General features: G+C 37.8%; 1 protein-coding gene across 1 annotated transcript; it reads right to left on the bottom strand.

The window, feature by feature from the left end:
* Positions 1-566: 566 nt before the first annotated feature.
* On the bottom strand, positions 567-1,500 carry LOC116646518 (olfactory receptor 51B2-like). The gene is given in 2 exon segments (XM_032427333.1): positions 567-984; positions 986-1,500. Coding segments are annotated over 2 exon segments (933 nt in total).
* Between the last annotated feature and the right edge of the window lie 706 nt (positions 1,501-2,206).

The following is a 2,206-nucleotide window of genomic DNA, read 5'->3' as shown; positions in this document are numbered from 1 at the left end:
AGCAACATCTTTTCAATTACAGTTAGATTCAAACATAGAGATGGGAAGATGAAAAATAAATCATTCTAATTATCATTTATATAACACACAAAATATACTTCCAGCTGCACGTCTTCCTTCAGATGAACTGTCTTTGATCCAGGCTATGTTTAGTCACTTATCTGACATTTTCTGAAGTAGTACTTCTCTCTTCACATACAAGATCTGGAATGCTCCATCTCACCTCTCCTATATCCCATTTTCTCAAGATAACCAGCATTATATGTGTATAATATATATTCTAATAAAATATTCTATATATTCTATTCCAATATGCATTCTAATACATATATTGGAATACATACACAGAATATATATATTATATTCTAATATAATAATACTAATTCTAATAACACATTCTATATATATTCTATTCTAATATATATTCTAATACAGGTATAATATTAGAATACATATCTGCTCAAGTCAACTTATAGCTTTATGTAATAATTAAAATTTCATCTAACTCTGAAAAAAGACACTGAAATGAAAAACTTCCAGAGATCTCAAGATTATGAAATAAAATCTCAAGCCCTACTGTGCACAGAAAATAGGCAAATGATGCTTCTCTGAATTTGCTTGGTCTTGATACTATTTATAATGGGGTTCATTAATGGAGGAAACAGAAAGTAGACATAGCTCATGGTAATGTGGACCACATGTGGTGCATGCTTCCCAAACCTGTGGATGAAAGTCAGGCCAATCACAGTAATATAAAACACCAGAACACAGCTAATATGGGAGACACAGGCGTTAAGGGCCTTAGCTCGCTCCTCTACAGAGGCGATGCCCATAACTGTCTTCAGGATTAAAATATAAGAGAAGAGGATAATCAAAGCATCTAGGAAGAAAGTCAAAGCAACAAGAATCACTGGGTACACACGATTCAATGTAATATCAGCACAGGCGAGTTTCATGACATCTTGGTGGAGGCAAAAGGCATGGGAAAGCATGGGAACGGCAATATGGGAACCAGTAGAGTGGCACGATTGGAGGCACAAGGGATAAAAAGCCCCTCATCCGTACCCCCAATCCTGCCTTCATTACCCAGGAATTGGTAAGAATGGAGTTATACCTCAGAGGGGTGCAGATGGCGATGAATCGGTCATAGGCCATGACAAGCAAGACACCTGATTCCACAGTGGAAAGGGAGTGAATAATATAAGCCTGCAGGAAGCAGACTCTGTGGCTCATCTCCCGGTGATTCATCCATAAGACCCCCATTACAGTAGGCATTGTTGTCAATGTCACCATCAGATCTGTGCCTGCCAGCATGGCAAGGAAATAGTACATGGGTTCATGGAGGTTGTGCTCATCCGTGACGAGGTAGAGGAGCGTGCCATTGTCAAGAAGCACAGAGACGTAGACTGCAAAGAAGGGGATGGAGATCCAGTGATGAGCAGCCTCCAGACCTGGGAAGCCAGTCAGCAGAAAGGGGGCAGTGCTAATATTGGGTCACATAACATGTCCACAAGTGAAAAGCAGCTTTCTAGAAGCCTTTAACCCAGGAGCCTAGATTTTTTACTGGTATTATACCACAGAAGCCTCAATCACAATCTTCATACTTAGAGATAATTAATTGGCATGATAATTATAACTCCACAAGTATTTTTCTGCAGAAGAAGAATAGAGGTTTGCAGGTTATACTTGAGATAAAGAATGTTAATCTTTCCCTAAGTAGAAAAAAATATTCAGTTAATAGTTAAAATTTTCTCAAATTAAGTGAAATGTTTTCAATAATTTTTCTTATATCAGGTTCAGCTATTGTGTGTATGCTTAAAATTTTTCCACTAACAGTGTATAACAATAATGAATAAGGTAAATAAGTACAAGTGGATAATAATCTTACTTAGCTGCTTTCTTGCTATGACTGCTAAGTTTCTGGACACACTTAACTTTGATTTTGCTCTTATCTTTCACAATCATGGTAAACACGTACTTTTCAGTTAGAAAAACTTGCCTTTGTTTGTTTTTGAAATTGAATGTTGGTGTTTTATGGAACACAGGCCACCACCATCATTTTTAATTGCTTTGCTGGTCCAACAGTTAGTTATCCTTTTTTAGAGTTCGGCTACCAGAAGTGTGGGCCACAGACCAGCCACAACTAACAAGCACAGGGACTTAGACACGTGGCCTTAGACTCTACCTCCAACCCACTGAACCAAAA

The sequence above is a fragment of the Phoca vitulina genome, unplaced genomic scaffold, assembly GCF_004348235.1.
Source record: "Phoca vitulina isolate PV1807 unplaced genomic scaffold, GSC_HSeal_1.0 scaffold36, whole genome shotgun sequence".
Taxonomy (NCBI): Eukaryota; Metazoa; Chordata; class Mammalia; order Carnivora; family Phocidae; genus Phoca; species Phoca vitulina.
The sequence above is the reverse complement of the archived record's forward strand: the minus strand, read 5'-3'. Positions and strand labels throughout refer to the sequence as shown.